The sequence below is a fragment of the Myotis brandtii genome, unplaced genomic scaffold (assembly GCF_000412655.1).
Source record: "Myotis brandtii unplaced genomic scaffold, ASM41265v1 scaffold125, whole genome shotgun sequence".
NCBI lineage: Eukaryota > Metazoa > Chordata > Mammalia > Chiroptera > Vespertilionidae > Myotis > Myotis brandtii.
In genome coordinates, this window is record NW_005354385.1 from 14581814 (window position 1) to 14605453 (window position 23640).

A 23640-nucleotide genomic window follows, 5' to 3' on the forward strand; every position below is an offset into this window, starting at 1 on the left:
GCGCGCGCCCCCACTGGTGGCCGCTTCTGCTGGAGGCTGCTCCCGGGCTGCGCCTGACAGGTTGTGACTATTACATGCCTAACTGGTCGTGACTGTTACAGTGTCTGGGCTAATTAGCATATCCCTCTATTATTATATAGGATACTCTCATCAAACTAGTACCATTCAGAAAACCTGGATTTTTATTGCAATGAGAATAACGGAGGGAATTTCTTTTTAAACAGATTCGAATTGCAATTTTGTATATTACTTTAAAACATTTGGATAGTCTATTGGGTATCTTCCCACAGCAACCTGGAACTTAGCCTCACCTATTCACTAGGCTTGAAAATCTCTGCGCTAATGTTTGTGTGTGCCATCTGCCCTCAGCTGCCCATGTCTCTAGCTGGTTAATATCTTCTATTTCTCTTCCTTCATATTTCTGCGTAGGCATTGCTTCCTCCAATTCCTCCAGGCTGGGTTAGATGCCTCTTCTCTGCTCAGAGATCACCCTTACTCCATAGTACAATTCTTATCACACCTTTTTATGGGTTCTGTTAATATTTCTGTCTTTGTGCACTCAGGTGGACGGTAGGTATGTGTTACCATTGCCACAGACTTTCTAACACAGTGTCCTGTTCAGAGTTGGTACTCTATACATATTTGGAGAATGAGAGAATCATTTGTTTTGCCTCATACTTAACATATTTAGTGAGTACCTACAATAAGGAAGGTATTGTCCCTACTCAGATCTTTCAATCAATGTAGACAAGAACATTGTCAGTATTGAGTGATAAGGCCTGTAATTAGAATCCAGGTGACATTCTCTGATCTCCATTTAGAAGCTCATAGTATCAGAGTTTCAACCTCTTACAGTTCAGCCTAGGCTGGTCCTCCCTAAATTGCTCTATCCGTTACAATGTCTCCCATCACTTCTTGCCTCTTTCCTTATTGGAAAAGAGAGAGAGAGAGAGAGAGAGAGAGAGAGAACAAGGACAAGGACATAATATATAAAAGGGGGAGTATACTTAATTTTCATGAATCTTATTTGACCTACCTGGCACCTAGAAATAACTTTAAATGAATGGGTCCATGAGGGCCTTATTTCTTCCAACCAAAGAAGTATTACCAGAAGTTAGAATCTTCTCCTGTGAGTACCAAGAATGTACCAGATAAAATGGCATTTTATTTACCCCTTTTATAGTCTGATGAGTGAGCACTGTGCTAGTTCTTTGGAGCATATTTTTCAAATATATTATAATCTTATTTCTCAAAGCTTTCTAGTTAAGATGACAAAATTCATTATACATCCACACATACACAGAAATATTTAGCATCTATGTATCCAACTATGTGTCTATGTCCCTACCTACCTAACCTACCTACCTACCTGTCATATGTCCATCTAACAAGAGATACAACATAGAAATTAATTGTTTAGTTGTGTGGAAACAGACCAAGTGCCTTAGAGTGTAAGCATGGAAGAGGTCAATGCAAGCTTGGATGCCTGACAAATTTAACTAGAGATGGTATGGATTTCAGAAATGGTAGAGTTTGATATATAGAGAAAAGAATGGCACTAATGCAAGTCTAGGAATCTTTGATAGCAAACCTCAAGTCTTGTTATAAGCAGGACAAGTAGAGCTTTAAGGAGACTGTTGGTCCAGAGACAAAACAACTGGTGAGGAGTGTGAATACAAGTTGCAAGGAAGGCGGAAAGCACTCATAGTGTAAGAAGGGGTGGAAGGGAGGAAATACTCCAATGCCTTCTGCAGTGTGTTTGTATGTGTGTTTGTTTTTCAGGAATATGAGAAAAGTTGACTCTAAAGGACATATTAAAGTGAGTTCATGTGGATGATAGTGCAAGAAAGGAATTAGTCCATTAAAAAACAAAGTTTTCTCTCTAAGACAGGGTTGGGAATAACTATTTCAAACAATGCTAATACTTTTAAATAGCTATATTGAGCTCACTGGTTGAAGCATAATCAAGGTGTGGCAATTCACCCAAGTTACGCAGTAAGCCAAAGCAAGAGAAAAGAATGTCTGCTGTCTCCGCAACTACAGAAGCTGGGGAAATAGCAAATGTTGTGGAAGCAGGGTCTCCTAACCTCTATAGATTAATCAAGAATATTTCCTTCCTCTGTTGGATAACTGTTCTAAAAATAAATGTTTCCCTGCAACTTTCAAAGTGTGTTCTTAAAGTTTGCTGGAACACAAAGTGAATTTCAAGTGCCAACTGAATATAATCATATCCCAATTATTAGCAGGTTAATTTTCACATGTTGTAACCAAAAATTCCTGGCACTGTTAGCACCAGTAATTGGGTTCTGAGTTTATTCTCAAGGGTTGAGGATGGGGAAGAACTCCTATTATTAAGAAATTAACTCTTCATAAGCTATGGAAATAAAAATAGAATGCAGAAAAAATAAATTATATTACTGATTTTAATAAATTCTCAAATTTCATTCTTGAAATTCAGAAACTTAAAAATTCTAATTTAACAATGCATATGGATGGGAAACAGAGATGTATGAGTGTTAAATAAATAGAATATATTTTAAAAACTCTTACCTTAAAGCCAATAAGTGAAACATTTTATAATATAACCTCTTCAAATATTGTGGACAAGGAGCCATGCTGGTCAAGTCAAGTTTCAGATATTCCCCTAGGCATGTAATTTTGTATTTTGCTGTATTTTGCTATATGGAATTCAATTTTACTTGCAATGAAAAAGGATTCTGCAATGTGGAATTATTGTTCTTGACAACATTTAAGAATCCTATTTTTCAAAGAGAAAAAATAATTTCTTAAGGAACAGAAGTTCATTGTTTTCTTTGTTGCTTTGTCCCTGTATATTGTGTCTCTTCTTGACAATTAATATCACTTCTACATTTAAACCTGCTGGCACAAAAGTAGCATCAGATTCTTTTTTCTGAGAATCTTCTCAGAACAAATAAGAAATAACCTAAATTTTTGTGACTGTGATAAACAAAAATTGTTTGCTTTCCCAGAAAGTTAATTTTCTGTCCTATTCTTGAGGCAGATAGAAGAATATTCATTTCAAAAAGTAGCCTATTTGATTACTTGGTTGTAACTAGTTATAAAAACCCACTTCTGGAGATACAGGAATTAAAATGGCTCTGCTCCCAAGTGGGAGTGCCAAGTGGAAAGGGCCCTGCACTATACATTCAGAAATGAGAGTTCTAGTTGTAGTGTGCAGTCAATAACTTATGGAACTTTGGATAATTCACTTCACTGAAAAGTATCTATAAAAATAAAGACTTGATGACCAGAATCAATGAAGTTCAAGCAGTTTTCATAAAGTAAAGCACAAAATAAGTAGCAGAACTAGACCAAAGTTTATTCAGAGTGCCTGACTCAAGTTTTTCAGAACATACCACACACACACACACACACACACACACACACACACACACACACACCCTTAAGAGAAAGCCAATACATGAAACCACTCAGAATGAAGCTTATCTGACTGAATCTGGGAGTAGTGTGAAAGTCTCAATGCTCCATCCCCTTGAGTCCCATCCTCTTTATTGGCATCTAGTAGTTTAAGGAGCTCAAGTTTCAAAACTATTGGAATAATTGCATTAAGACATTCTTTTATTTAATAAAGTGTTTTTTCTCTGAAATAACACTAGAGTATTTCTCTCGTATGTTATTAAAAAAAAATCATTGCAGTCAGGATGAACACTAATCTAGCCATACAATATGTGATCATTCTTTTCTTGTCCATTGGATAGGCCAGAGATGATAACTGTGTGGAAATTAAACAGGAACTAAAATAATCTTTATCTCCATTATGGGTTTTTTTAGTAACTGAAAAAAAGGAGAGAATGGCTTGAAGGTTCAGGATGGAACAAAACTGCCTCCAAGGCAACATTTCTTCAACTTCACTCTGCACTGATGTTTTCTCCTCTGCACCTTCGTGATTCTAAAGGGAGTTTGGCTTTAAAATGTAGGCAAATTTGAGGGAAAATATATAAGAAACGTATTCAGAATCTTCATATGACTAATCAGAAGTCAAAACTGAGTAGTTATGGTTATTTATTAAATAAACTAGAGGCCCAGTGCACAAAAATTCATGCACTGGGAGGGTGATCCCTCAGCTGGGCCTGTGCCCTCTGGCAGTCCGGGACTGCTCGGGGGATGTCCACCTGCCAGTTTAGGCCCACTCCTCAGGGGATCAAGTCTAACCTGGCAGTTGGACATCCCTCTGGCAGCCTGGGAGCCCTCGGGGGATGTTCGACTGATGGGGGGGAGAGGCTTAAGCCACAGTCAAACATCCTAGTGCTGCCAAGGAGGTGGGAGAGGCTCCTGCCACCACCACTGCACTCACAACCATCAGCCCGGGTTGTGGCTGAGCTGGGCCCCCCTTATGGGAGTACACTGACCACCAGGGGGCAGCTCCTGTGTTGAGCATCTGCCCCCTGGTGGTCACTGTGCATCATAGCGACCAGTCTTTCCTGGTCATTCCACTGTTAGGGTCAATTTGCATATTACCCTTTTATTATATAGGATAATATTAAATGATTCTAAAATGTAAAAATATGATAATCATCTCTCTCTGTTTTTAATATCCAGGAGGCTAATGCTTTAGTCTTTCAAGTAATAGGTTGTCTAGAGTAGGCAGTGGTATTTATTCTTTGGAAAATACTTTATTTTTAGTTAACTTTATACAGAAATCTTATGCTTGCACTTTTCCATTTACTAGAATTATAAGCACCCTTTTCATTAGGACTTTATTCATTCATTTCTATGGAAGGAAATATAGGAAAGAGAAAAGAGAAGTCTTTCTTCACTGGAAACACGAAGTGGGCTGGTAGGATCTAACAATGATAGAAAATAAATGAGAGGCAGTAGAGTAGGCAGTTTTGGAAGTAATTCAGGTGCCTGCAGGTAGGAAAATTTAGGGGCCTGAAATCACACTATTTTCTGATTCCAACCCCATGAATAATGGATATAGCTATGGGCATAATTTACAAATGACAGCTTATCACCTTAAACAGGATTGTACAGCTCAACTGACTGCTGCCAGTCAACCAAAAAACAGCTCTAGAATGTATCTTTCTATTACATTCTTTTTTTTTCCTTTTGATTTCAATCAATTTCACCCAGTGTTGTCACCATGACCTGAAAATTAAGACTGTGTTTCTAATAATGATTTGGGGATTTATCAGCTTGATACTTCACTTCCAATGTGAGAAAGATCAACAGGCAACAGGAACTAGAGCTGGCTGTAGACCATTTTTCATATTTTCTGCCACATCTGAAAAGGAAAACTGAGAGACCAACAGGAAATAGAGGAGACAAGAGTATAAAACACAGCATGTCTTTGTAACCTGGTTCACCTCACACTGCATGCCACCTCATCTGTCCCTACCATTGGTGGTACCTCCCTGTACCACTGATCTCAGGACATTGGGACCAGAGCAGAAAAAGAGTTCTCTACTCTCAACTCTTTAACTACTAAAATACAAGAGAAAGGCAGCTTTAACTATGGTATTCTCAGAAGAGAGATTTAGACACTTTTTAATTCTCTTCTCCATGACCTTGCATCCCACATTTTTTTCCTTTCTAAGTGATTCTAAAGGAGTAGGCTCCACAATACAAAGTGTGTTTGTGAAAGATATATTTGAAACATAAAAAGAGATATAGATGACATTTAAAAGAGAAAAGAAAGGAAATGCAGATGGTATTTTCTCCTTCTTCTCTGAGCCAGTTCTATATTTGGTACAGTTAGAAAATAAACCCTAGTAGACTTCATTAAAACAATAAGGAAAAGTATAGTTCCCATTGAGGGGAAGCAGAATATGTGACTCCAAAATATATCACTTTGGCATGTGGATTATTTGGAGCTGAAGACCATCAGGCTCCAACAGCCTCAGGAAGGGCTGCTTACCTTCCCCTTAAATGCCTAAAGATTTTTAGATAGAGAACCCGTGACAGGAGAGAGTTAATACCAAAGATTACTTTTCATCAGAATGGCTTATCTGCACAGCAAGGCAAACATTTGTTTACCATTTACTCCTCATCTTCCTTTGAACTGTCTTTTTCCCCCTTGGAAGTGCAGACACCTACCCCTTCTCCTTAATTCAGGATGGCACACAAGCCTCAACTTCCTGACTATCTTTGGGTCTCATGATTTGGGGCTCCTAGACACAAAATTTGTTTTTTGCCTATTATTCTGTCTATGTCATTTTAATTATTAGACCATCTAAAGAACCTAACTGGGAAGAAAGTTAAAGTTTTCAGCTCCTATACTATTAAGTACCACCCCCTTCTCACCAATCATACCGCACACCAATCCCAACCTCCTTTCTTTAAAAAGTTTTAAAATTTATCACACATCCATATTTGAATTGAATAATCAGTACTCACAGTCACCTGTGAAAAAACATTATTACCTAAAGAATATTATCTAAATATTCTCCCTTCAAATATGAATTCCTCAAGATAAGAATTGGTAGAAAATATAAACAAATAATTAAAAACAGTTTTTGTCATAAAAATGTTTGAGAAATAAAGGGTAAAGCTGTTTTGTAGATGTGTTTAATTTAGTACTTCTCAGAATTTTTAAGGTGCTAATTCACCATGTTAATTTCTGGGGAGAGTGGGTATTATTTGACAAAGAAAACTATTCTCCTAGGAAACACTTATGAGAAGCCGGTACTAGAGCACTCCAGCCTAGCCACTCTCTTCAATGGAGCTTGTTTCTCTGAGGAAGATTGCTTCTTGAATTCAATATGGCAGTAGCTCCCTGATGAAGGGGAGCCTGTTATCCAGTATGATTTGCATAAACAAGAATTACGTCTCTTTTAAAAACAAAGATATTATAACAAAAACATCATAAGAAAATATAACTGGACCAATGAACTCATTAAGAAATCTACAGAAAACAATACAATGTACAATACCAACTGAAGAAATGTGAAACCTCAGTCTCTACTGGGTTCTCTTTTCAGCTTCTTTAACTGCAGAATAAAAGGATTGGGCAACATCCATGTTTTTCAAATTTGCCCGATATTAATAATGTGGAAACAGATGTTGCAAATGCAATGGAGATTGTTAAAAATTCAAAATTCTCAGGCTCCATTGAGATGTACTTGAGTTTCCAGGGAATAGAGAGAGGGAGGCAGAAAGAGAGAAGAGAGAAAGAGAGAGGATGATATCTAAAGTTTCTTTAAAATTTTAAAATTCAATGAAGATTAACTGCTTTTAAATGAACTTTTAAAAAGCAATTGGGTTTTATAGGTTTAATATCTAATTATAAATCTTTCATTATAAACAATATCCCATGATTGAATTCAACTTAAGGAATAGTTCAGTCACTTAACATTACAAGATCTTGTGCCACTTGGGTGTGTGAAAATGACATGTGTGCTCCGGATTTTCATATCTGATACAAAGATCTTTTACCTAATTTTCAGCCTGTGAATAATGGAAAATGTATTGCTACTGCCCGCTTTCATTAGGCGACTCACATTGAACTACATTTGTCCCAACCCACACTCTCCCGTCATGGAAAATTTATTGCTACTGCCCACTTTCATTAGGTGACTCACATTGAACTACATTTGTCCCAACCCCTAGGCCATGAGGGCAAATGAGCAAAGGAACTCTCCCGCCAGTGTATTCTTCCTGGTCCTGAGTTTGACCTTTACCCAAGGCTCATATTAATGGGGGGGTGGGGGGATCAAAACTGAATCATCTTGGTAACACATATCTGCAATCTTTCTGTGTGGCCATTGCCATAGCAACCAGACAATTGTAATGTATGCTAAGCTAAATTATTTTTATCTATCTCTTCTGACCACTCATATTTTATTTTAAGCATCTACTTTCAACTTGTTTCTTTGGCTGACATAACTTTTAAAGGAGGCAATATTTTCCTCCCTTCATTTAAAAATGTGTGATGAATGTACAAAACTAAACAGGTGCTTTATATATACATGCTTCCCCTACAAGCTATGGCTCTTAGTGGCTATGAGGGATTCACATGGAAATTTCTTTCATCACCTAGAGTATGGATAAGTATTACTTGTAAGCTAATTAAGGTGTTTTAAATTGAATGAAATTTTATTTTAATTTAGAAAATATGTCAGCAAGTGATGATCAGTTTTGCTATGCATATAATATTTAGTAAAAATAGTTAGAAAATAACTCCTTTTTAAAATTACTTTCCTATTCAAAATAATGAACATCCTTATTTTATATTTAATATGTATATAGCATACAACATTCCTGAATTAAGCAATTGTTACTTAAATGTCTATAGTTACTATATACTAGAGGCCCTGTGCACAAGATTCATGCACTGGGGATGGGGGAGTGGGTCCCTCAGCCTGGTCTGGGACCCCTCGGGGGGTGTCCACCAGGGGATTGGGCCTAAGCCAGCAGTCATACATGCCTCTCACAGTCTGGGACTCTTACAATCCAGGACCCCTCTCTCCTTACAGCCCGCCTACAGCAGAGGTAAGAGAGGCTCTTGCCACTGCTGCTGTGCTCTCCAGCTGTGAGCTTGGCTTCTGGCTGAGCAGCGCCCCCCCTGTGGGAGCACACTGACCACCAAGGGGCAGCTCCTGAGTTGAACGTCTGTCCCCTGGTGGTCAGTGCGCATCATAGTGACTGGTCATTCTGCCGTTCGGTCGATTTGCATATTAGGCTTTTATTGTATAGGATTCCTTATTGAAAGATTATAGGATATATTTATTTGCCCAGAGAAAAAGAATCTTGAAGGTCAAAGATTCATATTCAATCAAAGGCCCTTGAAGGCAAAAACCTTGACTTAAACATTTTTGTATCACCATCATACATAACACTGGGGTTCTACATAAAGTAACTTCACAGGGTGATCAGATCATAAATTCCTAACTGGACAGGCATGGTGGGTAGTCATGCCCCAGGCATATAACTTCCTTAGTAAGCTCTGTTTGTTGTTCCAGTGCATCTAGGTTAGCACACCTTTGCAATGCCCCTTTCCGACTCACCAAGAGAACACATATTCTTAACTATCCTGTAATTCCATCCTCAAGTTGCTTCCTCTCCCCTCCATGTATTTTTCCTTATAGTCCCTCCTTAATTTAAAATGTATAAAAGAAACTACAAAACTGTTATTCTCTGGAGCATTTGAGATCTTGCTTCCTGGCATATGTCGTGTCAGTTTGGCTCAACTAAACTTATAAAAATTCTCTACAGGTTTGGATGTTTCTTACATTGACAACACTTTGACTTATATTTAGTAAGTATTCATGTGGACAAAACAGGGGCCACAAACTAAACCTGACAAACTCAGGGGAGGCCTGCATGACGGGCCTTACAAACTGAGATACCTAAGTAACCACATAGGATGGTCTGAAATTAAAACTTCCTAACTAAAAGAGATTGATAGTGGGTAGTCATGTCCTAGGCTAGTATCTTTCCTGACAAAGGTCAATCTTTACCTTAATTGAGCTTGTCTATTGTGCTTTTTGCATCTAAGATAACATACCTTTAGAATGTTAGGTAATTTCCTTTTCCTGGACCTATTAGGGCACAATCTCCCACCAGAGCAGGAGACCACACCTTATTTTAATTGTTATCCTAGTAATTGTTCATTGTTAACTATCCTGTATCTACCTATGTAAAAGAAGTATGTGTCTATTCCTTTTACTTTTTATCCAATCCCAGAGATTTCCACTTTGCTGCCTCCCACCTCCCTAATCTATCACCAATGGATTTCAGGTAACTTCTTACACTCCCCACCCTCCCTCCTTTGATTCTGATGTATAAAATAAGGTGCAGAACTGCCATTCTCTGGAAAATTTTCTCAATCTCTTGAGATTTTGGTTCCCAGCAATTGTTTGAGCAGTTTGGCTCAAATAAACTCACAAAATTCTCTACAGGTCTAAATGTTTCTTACCTGGACACTCACACATATTGAATTGGTAATTATCTCACTGAATGTGCTTCATTTGTACTTGCATCACCCATTTATATTGTTTTCCATTTCACTTTGTATGAATGGACACAGACCAAATTCAGAATATGGGGAAAACTTTGGATAGGGATTTCTGTTTCGCTAAACTAATTTTATGGTATTCTGTAAATAGCAGTAAGACAATGAATATAAAACTGATGCCATATTAAATTCAAAGTGTTCAGAGGCAATTTTGAACTTGTTTTGCATTTCAAATTTAATTTGAAATTTTGTAATTATTGCTATTTTTGGAAGTTCAAAATGATCTTATAGTTTATTGAAGTTTACTTGATATCTAATTTAGGCAACAAATGAAGTTTATTTAAATCATACTGGAGAAGTATTGTGAATTTTGTGTTTTTTTGTAATTTTAAGAGTGAGAATTGATGAGATTTTATAAAAATTAACCATTGAAAAATAGAGACTTTTTAATTAAGTGTAATTTTAAATTCATGACTCATAATGTGATTCATTTTAAGAAATATATATTTGGTCTAAATCTCTAGTTTCCAAAACAGAATCAGGACACTTAAATCTTTGAAATTTCCTGAGTGGTGAGAGAGAGCAAGGTGTCTTTTGTTATGTTAATGCGGCAACTTTTACAAAACCTCTAAATCATAAAAGGATTGGGGCTGGTCACCAGAGGGACCAACTAAGATATTAGAGGGTTGCAATTTTCAGTTCCACCCTTTTACCTCCAGGGTGGGCATAGGGGTTGGAGGTTAAAGCCATCAAAATGGACAATGAGTTACTCAATCATGCTACATAAGGAAGCCTCCATTAAAAAAAAATAAAAAAAAAAAGAACTGCATTGGTAGAGCTTCCATAACACTTCCACATGCTATCATTCTAGGCCCGAACATGGAGACAGAAGCTCCTGTTCAGGACCTCCTGATAGGTATCTCTTCATCTGGCTATTGATTCCTATCCTTTGTAATAAATTGTCAATCTAGTTAGTAAACAGGCTTCCTGACTTCTGCGAGTTGTTCTAGCAAATTAATTGAACCCAAGGATGGGGTCATGGCAACCTCCAACTTACAGCCACTGGGTCAGAAGCACAGGTGACCACCTGGACTTGCAATGGGTGTCTGAAGTGGGGGGAAGTCTTGTGGGACTGAACCCTTAACCTGTGGCATCTGGTGCTATAACCAGGTAGAAAGTGTCAGAATTGAGTTGTAGGACATCCAGTTGGTATCAGAATCTGAATTGGAGTTAGAGTTACAATGATATTATTGTTGAAAAGTATTGCTCTATATAAAACCACTTTTAATTTGTAGTTGTATCTGGAAGACATTTGTTTTTTAATATGTTTTTAAATTGATTTTCGAGAGAAAGGAATGGAGAGGAAGAGAGAGAGAACCATCCACGTGAGAGAGAGAAATGAATTGGTTGCCTCCCTCACACACCCTGACTGGGGCCAGAGATCAAACCTGCAGCCCACGTATGTGCCCTTCACTGGGAAGCAAACCCTTGACCCTTTGGTGCACAGGCAGATACTCTCACCACTGAGCAACAGTAGCCAGAACGGGAAGATATTTTTATTAGTATCACTGAAGACAGTTTATGATGAAGTTTATCCAATTTGAAACTACAGAAAGCATTAAGAAATGTTGTACTATTATGCCTGAGATAGTGAGGCAGGTCAGTAATCCCTGGCAAGTGGAATGAAGAAACTGAGACAAATGGTTGAACAAATGGCCGGATGGCTAAGCAATTAACTGTCCACCAATAAATCACAAGACTCTGTTCTCCCTAACCAAAGATACCTAAGAGCAAGTCATCTAAATCTATCCCCCTTAACCAAAGATATCTAACAGCAGGTGGTTTAAATTGCCTTAATCAGGGAGATAGATTAAAAATACAATTAGAGCCAGACTAATCCAAGATAGAGGTGCAACTAACCAAAGAATGACTCCTGATCCCACTATATAGTCATTTTGATACATAGGCATACTAAACGACACACCTGGAGATCTAATGAATATTCTGTTGAAATCCTACACTGGGACCTCCCCGAAAATTTCTGCCTATAGAAAATAGATAAAACTCTCAGGACAAAGGATGCCATTATGTGCTTTTCTTTGAGCACACCTGTGCCCTTTCTTGAGGCATGTAATTTGCTTCTATCCTAAGCTCTAAGGGTCTAATAAGGCTTGCACCCGGGGGAGCAGTGGGCAGCAGCAGCTCGTCCTGGGCTTACCCACTAATTCTGTCTCCGGGGCTCTTCCTTTGCCTCCCTGTTTCAAGCTTTAATAAACTTACTCTCACTTTCACCTGCATGAGTCAAGAAACTGGGCATGCAATGGTCCCAGACCATGCTGGGGCAGGGCTAGCCACTGTTGCAGAAGTGGTCTGGTAACAATAATTAATACCTTTATTTTTTAGCTTTATTAGGGCATAATTGCTATATAAAAATTGAAGACATTTATAATTTTAAACATTAGATAATATAATGAAGTCAATGCTGTTTCTCTATTATAAATCCATCTCTAGTTCTGACTAAATACTGAATTATAAACATTGTTTTTCAGTTCTGTTAAAATTAATATAAATTGAGAGCCATTGAATTACATGAGCATATTACAATGGACAAAGATCAGTGGGAAGTAAGAAACCATAATCTTTAAACTCATCTTTATGCCAGTAGTTTGTGTAATTTTGCCTTTCTTGCAACTGAGTCACATGTCACCAACAAAAACCAAAAGCTCTTCATCCTAATCTAAAATCAGCAGAAAGGAAAATGGGATATAGCCTTAAACAAGAAAATGGGATGTGCTGAAATGAATCTCCCCTTTTAAGGATGGCTTTTTATTTAGCTTTTTGGCGAGTTTGAGGAGATTCTCTTCCTATTTATCTGTAGACTCACTTTTCTAATTAGTTACTACTAAACTTTCAGATTATGACATTTTACCATGCTGTCAAATGTTACAGGTAAACCCAAATGCCATGCTAATTTCTGAATATATTTAATGGAAAAGTAGGGAAACAACTGAATCATGGAGAGGGTGTTCTTTAGAGATTAAAAACTTCATGTTTGGAGTCAGATAACCTATTTGAAGGCTACTCTATCATTAACTATGTAACCTGAGTAAGTTGCTTCCTCTCTTTAAGCAAGATTCCCCTTCTACAAAATGGAGATGATAATAATAGTACCAACTCATAGGACTGTTATATGGATTAAAATTGATAATCTATCAAACCACTTAGCATAGAGCCTGGCACATAGTAAATGCTCGATCAATGTCAGCTATTATTAAATCTATCATAATTCTATTTTTATGAGAATAATATTCTTAAATGATTCCAAAATAATGGAAATCTATTTTGGCTTTAAAGTTCTTTATAGATTTTAAGATTTTATGACTTTTTATACATTCTTTCTTATGACCTAAGTCTCTTTGTGATTACTCCCAAAACTAATTTTCTTGAGTACTCTCCCTCATGATGCTATAGTGAAACTATACTTATGGTAAATCTCATTCCCATCATCTCTTCTCCAGATTAAAATCTCCTGTTCATTTAGGTTCCTTCATATGTATTATTTTCTAATGATCTTGATATGGGTTTCTTTTAAATTTAACAGGCATTTCTCTTAAGTAATAAAGTAATAAATGATAGAACTATTTGATCATAATTTGACTAGTACAGAGCCTTAAAAAAACACACCTCAAACTACATTTAGTTTTATAATATGATTTATAGCATTTTTTTATATTAGCACTTATAAGTGCTATTATTATGTATTTTGTTGCATGGTGTTTCTCTAAGTCCTTTATAACCCCTTGATTATTGGTATTAGGTTTTATACTTCTGTGTCTCTAGTGCCTCTTCAGCACATAATGTATATTCAATGTGTGTGTGTGTGTGTGTGTGTGTGTGTGTGTGAGAGAGAGAGAGAGAGAGAGAGAGAGAGAAGGAGAGAGAGAGAGAAATGCTGTTAGTCTGAATTCCTATCTTCATCTCCGCCATGGGGCATTGCTATTTGTTCTTTTTAGTGGATCTCCTCCCCCAATGAATTGTTCTGGCGTGGTTGTCAGTCAAGGCACCATGAGGATGAGCACAGGACTGAAGTTGGCCAATCAGGGGCTACATTCTCAGGAATCATATGGACACTAGAGGAGAGATGGCTCTCTTAACAGATCACCAGCTATGAGTATTAAGTGAGACAGGAGAGTCTGAGGGCCTTGCTTCCACCACAGGGCTAGTGAAGTCAACACAGAAGAAAGCATGGGTGATGGGGACCACGGGTGGGAGGGTAGGGGGGAGAGTGTCATCAGCTGTTTAAACAAAGAATTCAGCCATGCCCCAAAGCAGATATGCCCCTGCATTTAGATTATATGATCCATTAAACTGTAGCTCCTCCATTTATTTTTTGCTTAAGGTGGCTTCAGTTGGGCTCTATTACTGGCATTGTGTTATAGCATTGACTAATAGAGTGTCATGTGACTGGCCAATAAAGTCTTGGAATCCAGAGCCATCATCTTTCTAAAAAAACCCCTCTTTCTAAAAAAAATGTTTTTATTGATTTCAGAGAGGAAGAGAGAGATGATGAGAGAGAATCATTGATCAGCTGCCTCCTGCACGCCCCACACCAGGGATTGTGCTTGCAACTCAGGCATGTGCCCCTGACCATAGGTTGACGCTCAACCACTGAGCCATGCCAGCTGGGCATAGACCCTCTTGATACTCATACATATCTAAGGAGATTGACCTAATACTAAATTTGTAAAAGCTGAACATGACAAAGAAATGATACTTTTTATTTATCATAAAAATTAGCATAACATTTGAACTGGAAATAGAAGTAGCCTCAGGAATAATGAAATAATACAAGAGGCAAAGTTTGGTTTACTTTATTTAAAAGGAGGCAGATATAACCAAGAATTTGATTGTCAATTATGAACCACAATTGCATAGTAAAAGCAAAACTTTGTTTTCTATTCAACTTTTCTTTCAGTTCATTGTTTTCTCTTCATCACTCCAAAGTTGTAGAAACTGGCCAACTGAGGCCTTGCCTCCCTGCAGTAGACCTTACTACACATCAGTCTGTACCAGCTGGATTACAGTAACGATTGAAAAAAAAATCCACACCTTTTGAGAGTTATTTTCTATTTTTTCTAACGAACAGAGAAAGTCAGCTGGACTATCACAGAAAGAGCTGATGCAATCCATAAGTTTGTCCTGTAAGAGCAGCCAATGAAATGGGTCTCTAAAACAACACAAAGAATCAAAAAATCTTGTCTAAGGGGAGAATTTAGAAGACAGATACTTGCTTTAGGGATTTTTGACCTACAGATTTATTCTTACTTAATTCTCTCCAGTACCTTTAGTGGTCCATTTCTGAATCTTTTAAGATTCTTCTTAATGTTGTATATTATGCTATGTACTGGTGATACAAATACTTCATGCTACACTCATTTATTGGTATCCAGTTTCCCAAGGGTGCCCCACTCCATATTCTAATTCCTAACCTTGAAAACTTCTCAAGTTTCAAAACTCATCTAAGAGTTTATATTCCCCCAACACTACCCCAAACTCCCAACATAGGTAATGTGTCCTCTCCTCTCCTCTCCTCGCAACTTCTGTACTCTGAGCATACCTGTAGTGTAATACTTCATGCTGCATTGTAATGCCTATGTACTGTACTCATACATCTCCCTCACTTCTCAAAGACAGAAAATTTGCCTTTTAACATGAATTTCAGAATTTAGTACTGTGAACATTAGTTGTCAATACATGTTTGTTAAGTGAATAAGTAAATAGATGAATGTATGCATGTATGGATGAATGAATGAATGAGAACCTGATCTCTACTCTGAAGAAGCCCACTCTAGCTAAGGAGGCAAACAACTAATTGGCTAATTAGCAATTAGCCAATGTATACTAGAGATGGGACACAAAGGGGTAGAGAGCATAACATAAGCAGAGATCAATGTTCCTTTCATTTATGCCTTTAAAAAAAATGTCTGCATTATTGTTTATGCTCAGTGGAGCATTTAAAACTCACTGTTGGCCCCAGCTGGTTTGGTTCAGTGGATAGAGCATCCGCCTGCGGACTGAAGAGTCCTGGGTTCCATTCCAGTCAAGGGCACATGCCTAGGTTTCAGGCTCGATCCCCAGTAGGGGGCGTGCAGGAGGCAGCCATCAATTATTCTCTTTCATCATTGATGTTTCTCTCTCTCCTTCTCCCTCCCTCTCTGAAATAAATAAAAATATATTCAAAAAAACAAAAACTCACTGTCGGATGATCTGTGAACCAAACCCTGAAAACTTTTGAAGAAAGAATTAACATAAATGCATTAAGGGAATAAAACAAATAAGAATATTAGATAAAGAAAATACTGCTAGCTTCCCATAGCAAATACATTGTGAATATCTAGATAAGGAGAATTTCCACACAGGCCTAACAAAGGGAATAACAAAGTCTTGGGTTATTACAAGTTATTTTTAGTGACTAGGAGATAATGGTGTTATATGTTGTGAATATGGGAATCCAAGAGAGAGCCATGATCAGGAACCTTCACAAACACTAAATGAGAAAATAGTCATAGGATCACCCAGCTTCCAAGTGCTTAAACGACATTTCAGAGGCTATGTCTGCGGGAGGAATTTCTCAATAGTTGATGTCTATCTTGTTTGGTATGACTGTAGACAGTTGGAAGCCTTGTTACTAAGAGCTAAAGGGGGCACTAAGAAAAAGATAGAGTGTTCCTACTGATCATTTTTTCTAGTTTCTTGTCTCATCCTTTTTCCAGTCCCTCATTATTTCTGGCCAGAACATAGCCAGCCACTTAAGTGTTCTATCTGTCTCCAGAATCACCTTCCTATCACTGTATCTTTCACAGTGTTAAAAAAAGGATCCTTTATAAAACAAAATCCAATTCCAATCTTCCAATGCCTTAAAAGGTTTTTTGCCTGCATCATACTTATCCAAGTGGGATACTTTGGAGGTTGTGGAGAGGGGCACTCCACGATTTGGGTGAAGTAAGAGAAGTTGTAGGAAAACTGTGGGGTCTTTTTGTGGGCCTCTGATTCCTTCAGTGGTAAGTCATTTAAAACATGTTTTTAAAATGTTAAAACAAATATTGTAATGTTATGAAGCTAAGTAAAAAGTCACATGGATTTAAGGAGAAAGTGTAAGACATTAAAAGAATGCTTTAATGGAAGCTATTGTACTTTACCCAGACCCCCAAGGTGGTAAAGAACCATTTAGAGGGGAAAGTTTCAGCAGCTCCCTGACCTGTGACAAGCCCCTGCCCAGACTAGTCTCTCCCTGGTCCAGGAAACCACTTGTTCTCATAAGACACATGGACTTTTGTTTCTCTAGAACTTTGTTCTTGCTGTTTTCCTAACTGTGATTATCACCCCTTTCCTTATTCACTTGGCCAACATCCCTTTCCTAACTTCCTTCCCCCTCCCTTCCTCCCTTCCTTCCTTCCTTCCTTCCTAATTGTTGTTTTCCTTCCTTCTTCCTTCCTTCCTTCCTTCCTTCCTTCCTTCCTTCTTTCCTTCCTTCCTTAAATATTTCATGAACCTCTTTACACCAAGTGTCCTACTAGATCCTGGGAATGTAGGGATAAAAGAATCCTGCAGAGATGGTGAGGTGGGCAGGGGTAAGTTATTAGAAAACAGAATAATGTCTGAAATTAATTTTTATGTACTTAGCACTGTGGTAAACATTTTCTACACATTATTCTATTTAATTCTTATATCAATACTGAGAAATAAGTTTTGCCAACACTAAAACTTGCCTCAGTGCCACACAATAAATGATACTTGTCTCCATGGCACACAATGAGTGATTTAGCCAGAATTAAAACACAAGTGTATGTGACTCCCAAGTTATGCTCTTAGATGTCACTTACTTCCCAGTTTGAAAATGAACTTCCTAGATCTAGTTTAAATGTTCCATCCTATCTCTTCCCCCCCGCCCCGAAAATTCTCCTATTAAAGTATAATTACTTTCCCCCTAACCCGTAGTATTTCTGTATTCTTTATTAACATGGTTTCTTTATGGCTATTTGTATAAATGGTTTCTCTCTCATCAGGCCTAGAAAGACCCCAGAGCAGGTAGCTGGCACCTCTGATCCACACTGGCATCACCCTCTTCTGGCACCATGGACCTGGTGAGTTTGCACGATTGGGTGGGCCCTGTGGTAAACCAAGAGCTTTGCCAAGGTCACACTTGGCTGCCCACAGGCCTCAAAATGTGCTTTGTTTGGCCTAAAGGTGTTTTGCATTAGTTTGCCAACTTTTAGAAATTAAGAGTTTAATCATAAATTCTGGGCTTCCAGCTTCTTTTTAAAATTGGAGGATTTGAAACCATCAGTCAAGCACTCCTGCATGACCACATTGTTAGAGGGCCCTGCACTATACAATTCCCTATGGTCTCCTCTCCTGTTCTGCTGCCCTCACCACTCCTCAGGTATGCTACTGCCAGCACCCTGACCCTAATATTTGCCACCAGTCTCCTGTGCAATTTCTAAAATACCTTAATTTCTATATAGCCATATGGTGGTTACTATCTACAAATAATGGAATTTTTAAGGTAAAATTTGAAGCATCATAGACATGCTAATACAGTAGACTTTTCCTTTACCATTGTTAAGCTCATTTTACTAAGTTAAGAAGAACAAAATGCCAAGGGTAGAGAGCCTCATTATTACATAAATATCAAAGTATGTATCAGAGTATGGCATGTACCATTTTCCATCTCCAATAAGGATTGCTCAGGTTTATTTTCAATGAACATGCAGTCATTACATAGCTATCAGCTCACACAATAAGGTTATTTACAAATTACTAGAGTGTTGTTTGCAGTGATTATAATTACAGAACAACTTTATTAATTCAAAATCTTCAATGCTTGGTATAGAGATTTGGTTCAAGTTTATCTTTATATTGTGACAGTTTATGAAAAAAATTGCTAAGCAAATATATTAAGTACTTTGTTTATAAGAAAAAAAAAATGTTTGCTTGACACAAGTTTTAGAGTCATGAATTCCCAACAATTTAAGAGCATTGTAAGCAAAAGCTAGGTACTACTTAGGCTGGTCTTTTAATATAATAAGTACAAGTAATTTTTCCCTCGTCTTAAAACATAACTCCTGCTAGACGGTACTTTTTTATCCTAGTTCAACATGCAATATTGACTTGAAAACAATAAAATATTGTTACTGGGAAATACATTGGTTTACTCTGACTTTCCATCATCTCAGTCAGCTCTTTTCCCCAAGTCAACTGACTTATCTGACTCTACTTAGGAGAGTAAGTGCAAAATAGAAGGCCACAGTTAAGAGTAAATACCGATTAGTCACCTAAAGCTTCAATAGACATATCCATTATAATAAAATACCATGCTTTAATAATGCAAGAGTTGGCAGCAAAACAATAAATGTCCAAACATGATGAATAGCAGGTTAACCACCTCTACAGTATAAAGGGAACAATGATGCCAAGTTAGCCTATTTTTGCTCAGTCTTGTAATAAACAAAATTATACTTTATAGATAGAGTGCAAATAAATGGCTTACCTCTCTTGATAGTCATTCATGAAAAAAAAAGAATGTATTTTATTGTGCAGAAAAGAACCTTTAAAAGAGTTGAAATTGATAGTAAAATCATGTCCTACCTGGGTAACTTTCTCTGTCACATTGTGTGTTCGATCTTTAACCTTGGGTGCAATAATAGTTTTATCTGAAGAAGGAGGGGATGTATTCTTTTTTTCAGTTTTGACATCTGAAAAATTCAGAGTGAGCTGTGGAATCTTGTTAATGGTGCTGTATTTGTTGAGGTTTGAATCCGATGTGGATCCCAGGAGGCTTGACTTGATATGATTAAAAGGCCCTAAAAAAATTGGAAAGTATTTGTGAAAGCAATATCAGAAGAAATAGAAGAAGAAAAACTAGTCCTGAGAGACCTGCTGGTGACCCAGGATTAATGTGACCCCGATTCAGGTGTGACTAAATTTAGCTAGGTGATACCCAAACATAGGGTTTAGGGTCACTGTCTGCCACATGGAGTAGCACATGAGTATCCGAGGATAAGATGGGGTCTAGGTGTGCACCCAGAGAGAGATAGAGGCTTTAGCTATTATTCAGCTTTGTTCATTAAAGGCTGAAATAAAAGAAAAAGAGAGGAAAAAAACAACAAAAAAACTCCACTCTCTATCATTGGCCAAATTCTACCTTCAAAGTTTCTCAAGAATTTCCTTTTATAATCCAGGGATTACTCAAGGAAGGATTTGCTTCTGGTTAAAATCATGTTAGCCATGAAATTTCTGAATGGGCAGTCTACCTTGCTCCAATTCATATTATTCTCCTCTCTGTGCTACGTTTTTTGCAGAGCTTCCAGAGCAGTTATGCCCAGATGGAGGAATTTCAGATAAGACCAAGAAGGGCAAATGTCTTTCCTTTTCCTTTCTTTCTCTCTTTCTTTTGTTATTATTTTTATTCTTGTAAACTCTAGGATCCTGTGTGGGATTTTAAAATATTTTCCTTATTTTTCTTTTTTCCTTTTGTTTAGAATTGACTAACCACTTATTGAGGGGAAAAAAGAGAAAAGAAATAAAATCCATACCAGAAGAATGCTTTGGCAAGCAATTTACAATTGTAGTGCCCGTAGCTAGGCAATAGAATATACCTGAAGTTGGTAGTACCTTATTATTTCTTTCTCTCTCTCTCTCTCTTTTTTATTAAACCATGCTACACATTTGATCCCAAGAACTTATTCATCTTACTGTATAGCTGGAAATTTATACCCTTTGACCAACTCTCATGATATCTCAAATTCCTTTCCCACAAAGATTATTTGGCAAGGTGCCAGGACTCCTGACCCATTGTTAAGGATAAGTACCCTGGCCAGCAACATCTTCTTTTGAGATGAACCTATTGTCCTTTGCTTATGAAGATTCAAAAAATGCTCCAGGGGTTCTTGTACAATGGGTAATGCTATGTAGCATCAGGAAGAATTGTAGAAAAATCCAGAGCCCATGAGTATTATACAGACATTAACTTTTTGCTTCAGAGAGTGCTTAAAACATAAAAATTGCATGAATGAACTTGCTAGTTAACACATTTTGCCTTATTTTTTTTCCCTGTTCAGAATTAAACTAACACAGTTTAGGGATCAAAATGTACTTAATGCACCAAGTGAAGTATAATCAATTGAAACTGTTATAGTTTGTGTATTTTGGACCACAACAACCAATCAACTCAGACAGAATATAATGCTAAAAAAATACTCATCACTTAGTTTCATTTAAAGAAAAATCACATTATGTTTGTTTATAAGAGTTATATTTGATTATTATAAACATTCGAAGTTATTTAAAGAGCATTTTTATCAGGGTTGCAAACACTTTGTTTCTTGGGGTGCATTTCTGTTCATTTCCTGAGTTTTCTTTCTGTGATGATGACCAAGTTCACCTAGGTGAAAAATGTCATTGAGTTCTCTGCATATTTATTGCCCAGCATGTTCTCATTTGAATATAGAATTTTACTTTCTTTTTTATTTATATGTAAAGGAGAGAAGTAAGAGCCAAAAGTGGAACCAAATTGTTCTAGCCTTCAGGGAGGACTGGGACAGAACCCTCGGTCTGGTGGAACTCTCCACTACATGCACTCATTTATTTTATTATTTTTTAAACTATATTTTTATTTATTTCATAGAGGAAGGAAGAGGGAGAGATAAAAAAAAAATCAATGATGAGAGAGAATCATCCATCAGCTGCCTCTTGCACGATTTCTCCTGGGGATTGAGCCGGCAACCCAGGCATGTGCCCTGACTGGGAACTGAACCTGTGACCTCCTGGTTCATAGGTCAATGCTCAACCACTCTGCCACACTGGCTGGGCCATACACTCATTGAGACCTAGCCTTAATGGTGTTTCCTCCTTTTTTGGTATTATTCTATGCCTACATTCCAAGTCTATATCTTAATAGTTACAGTTTGTAAAACATTCTAGGAACTCAGATATCTTGGTATTGTCCATTGCTCAGCTCTAGTGGCATATTTTCACTCCTTAGGTAACTTTACTATACATAGGGATACTGACAAGAGATTGCAGAAGGCTGAAGTATAAAGTTAAAAATTGTGTTTAAAATCCTTTAGCCCCATTTTCAATTCCCTTTCTCTATCATCCTTCTCTATGTTCGATTTCTGCCGCAGATTATCTACAAAGTTGTTTACAAAACTGGATAAAAACATGGATCATCTATGATGTTACAGCAGAAAGACTGTTAAATATACTTTGATTGTCCTGTGAATCATTCCACTGGAAAAACTGCACTGAATTGGTTACACAGATAAACAAGTAGTCTCTACTATGAGAGTAATTCACTCTAAGGGCAGCGATTTTCAGTGGGGTATGGTGAGAGGCACAATGGTGTGCCACAAGAATTTTTAAAAACAAGCAACACTTGATTATTTAGTCAGGGGCATTGATCTCTTTTCCCTTAGATTGTCAAATTAAAAAATGACAACAGCCAACACAATAATAGTCATACAGTGTGAATGAATCAAAATCATATCTATTTTTGTCACATCAGCAAGAAATATATTTTTTTGGTGTGTCACAGTGTTTTAGTAATTGGATTGTGTGCCATGAGATGAAAAAGCTTGAAAATCGCCACTCTAAGGGCATTTGTGAGGCATTTTTATTTGTCACAATGATGTTATGTGTCTATTCTGTCACCTTGAAAAATTGTCCCATAGGTCCCAATGGGCATTCATGTAGGTGAAAAGCCTGTTTATAACTATCTGAACCTTGAACCTGTTTCACATATAGAATACAATGTACTTTTAAGATGCTTTTCATATATATGGAATTTTCTAGAGCTATAACTACCATGTAAAGGTAAGGTTTTTATATTGTTTTATGCAGAACTTTACCAGAAGCTATTCACCATTTTGGAAAATCATATCGCTTAAAGATACACTATTTATGGCTTTTGAGTTTCCAAAACAAATTTCATACTTCAAGTTAGAGTCTAGGTGTGTAGTTGTCACATGTAAATCTATGAAAGCAAAGATATTTGAATCTTATTTTAACAGTGTTGGAGCCAGATACTATATAATTTCCAGAGATTATAGGAGTCACACTAAAAATCATTAATAAAATTTTACTTTAAAATATTTCATACTTTTGTCCTATATATGTAAAATTATGTGATACAATGAAATTAAATCAATGTAATAAAAACTAAACATTTGAAATGATTTGTCCTAGGATTGCCTGTTGGTTTCTAATTTCTCCCTAGTAACTCCCTAGAGATCTGCCATAATTTCTCCAGAATGTCTTGATTCCCATTTCTTCTTCCAATCCATCTTCTAGTTCCCATTGCTTATGAAGGCATGTGGTCTGTGAGGCCTTTTTTAAGTGTTGAAGGATGAATATATGTCCTGACATTTAGTGAGATTTCTTTCTTCTGTGGAATTCATTCATTACTATTGCATGTTATCACAGAGGGAATCATTTTAACATTACACTTAAAAGTAAGGGCCAGCTCATTTGTGAGAATATTATACTTCCTCATTTCTACCCACTTTATCTTGGTATAGTACTCATAATTCAATTTTCCAACACCAATTATCCCCCATATGCCCTTTTCCACCTCCACCCACCCTCCTACTCCCTCTAGTTACCACACTGATGTACCTGTCCATGAGTTCTTACTTTTAAAATTC

At 37.2% G+C, this 23640-nt stretch overlaps 1 protein-coding gene across 7 annotated transcripts in view; it reads right to left on the reverse strand.

Moving 5' to 3' along the window:
• Positions 1-23640, reverse strand: part of KCNH7 (potassium channel, voltage gated eag related subfamily H, member 7) — a 411835-nt gene that overhangs the window by 97874 nt on the left and 290321 nt on the right. For all 7 annotated transcript variants that reach the window (XM_014534137.1, XM_014534135.1, XM_014534136.1 and 4 more), the window contains one exon: positions 19586-19800. In XM_014534137.1, coding sequence (XP_014389623.1) covers positions 19586-19800 — 215 coding nt within the window. The remainder of the gene's footprint in view (positions 1-19585; positions 19801-23640) is intronic.